The sequence below is a fragment of the Cyprinodon variegatus genome, unplaced genomic scaffold (assembly GCF_000732505.1).
Source record: "Cyprinodon variegatus isolate N-32 unplaced genomic scaffold, C_variegatus-1.0 Scaffold807, whole genome shotgun sequence".
Taxonomy (NCBI): domain Eukaryota; kingdom Metazoa; phylum Chordata; class Actinopteri; order Cyprinodontiformes; family Cyprinodontidae; genus Cyprinodon; species Cyprinodon variegatus.
This window is the reverse complement of record NW_015151260.1, coordinates 231923-233818: the sequence shown is the minus strand read 5'-3', so window position 1 is coordinate 233818 and position 1896 is coordinate 231923. Positions and strand designations below refer to the sequence as shown.

General features: G+C 47.0%; 1 protein-coding gene across 1 annotated transcript in view; it reads left to right on the top strand.

Moving 5' to 3' along the window:
* LOC107098746 (isthmin-2-like) overlaps positions 1-1866 on the top strand; it is a 13786-nt gene extending 11920 nt beyond the window's left edge. Inside the window, exon 6 of the mRNA XM_015396574.1 lies at positions 769-1866. Coding sequence (XP_015252060.1) covers positions 769-1286 — 518 coding nt within the window. The 3' untranslated portion in view covers positions 1287-1866. The remainder of the gene's footprint in view (positions 1-768) is intronic.
* Positions 1867-1896: the final 30 nt, after the last annotated feature.

Sequence of the window (1896 nt, the reverse complement as noted above, 5' to 3'; positions counted from 1 at the left end):
ATTGATGTGCCATCCTGGAGGAGTTGGACTGCCTGTGCAACCTCTGTAGGGTCCAGGTAGCGCCTCATTCTAACAGTAGTGACGGTGACCCTAGCCAAATGCAAAACTGGTGAAAAAGAGTCAGAAAAGATGAGGAGGGGAAAAATGTCAGTGGCCCCCACCTGGAAAACCATTCCTGTTTTGATGATCGTCGCGTTGTTGCCCCTCTAGTGCACAAAGCAGATGAAACCGATTAACAACCCCCTCTGCTACTTACCGGACCAAATCAACATCCAAGAAGTTTATTTAACTTAATGCTGTACTCTGATTACAAAGTGATCCTTTAATTTTTTTTGAGTAGTGTATAACATGGAGTCATAAAAAAACCTGCATCTTCTTTCAGTGTTAGATTCTGTTTAAAGTAACAGATTACAATTAAAAATGTCTGCAGACCTCAATCAGTTGTTCCATTCATGCTGATTTTGCACAGTTTTTATCTTAGTCAGTTGATTAACATGCTACTGTCATTTTGCACATCTCTGATGTTGCTGCTATTTTCAAATATCCATTACCAGAAAAAATGTCCATAGCCGTAAATGTTTGGGACGTTGCTTTAGTGAGGATACATCCAGATGTTCTCCAAAATGTCTGGTGGTGTGGTGAGGCCCTGGGCGCTCGATGCTTCAGCTCTTCAATCAGTAGTGAGCTTCTACTGGAACCTTGTCTGTTTCCAGGCTCTGTCAGGCTGTTCTTAGAGGTCAGCTGAGATGGTTGTGTTTTACCTTTCAGGTGTGGACAGCTGTGAAAAGTGGCTGAGCTGCAGGACTGCGTTCCTCCAGAAGTACCTGCGCCAGGTCCTGACGGAGCTGCCCAGCTGCCCCTGCTCCTACCCCTCTGAGGTCATCTACAGCGCCATCAACGTCCAGGACTCCAGGCTGCAGAGAGCCTACCGCTGGAGGGACGCCAGCGGACCTACAGAGCGGCTGGACATCTACAAACCATCGGCCCGGTTCTGCATTCGCTCCATGCTGTCATACCACAGCACCACGCTGGGGGCGCAGCACTGCTGCTACGACGGCCAGAGGAGGCTGATCACCCGTGGCAAAGGAGCCGGGGCGCCAAACCTGATCAGCACTGAGTTCTCTCCAGAGCTGCACTACAAGGTGGACATCCTGCCCTGGATCCTCTGCAAAGGAGACTGGAGCAGGGTCCATTCGGTGAGGCCGCCAAACAACGGGCTGGACTGCAGCCAGAACCCTCCGGAGGAAGTTTTCCAGAGCGAGCTGAAAGAGGCCCGGGAATACTGAGGCTTTGGACCCGGAATGAGCTGGAATGAGCCTGAAGGAGCATATTTATTATCCACTGAGTCTCCTCATGGAGAACATTCATGTAGCTGAACAGGAAGTGAATCAATGTCCTCATGTTGATCGAGCCGCTGAGAGCTGCATTTGAGTTCAGACCTTTATTGGATTTGGCACAAATAAAAAACAATAAAACTAAGAGGAACAAACAGCGTTTAAATCTATGATAAAACGTCCTGCAAACTCCAAAATCAGACCAAACCAATAAAGATGTGCAAAGAAGGAACGCTGCCAGACAGGAGGTCGGCTGCAGACCTCCAGATTATAGTTGTTGGAGGTGAGATGTTTTCCTTTGCTCTAAACTTAGACTAAAGTTAAGCTAAGTTATTAGTCTTCCTTTATATTGACCAGTGCTGCAGTTCCTCCCATAGATCATTTTTAATATTGCAGCAGGTTTCCTGCTCTGTGATGCTTGGATGTCATAAAACAAGCAAATGATCAACGGTTTCTACCGCTCTTTCATTTTTCTCTCCATATTTTCTTGTTGGACGTATTTCAGATTTGAACAGGATGAATGGATGGATGGATGATGGATGGATGGATGGATGGATGGATG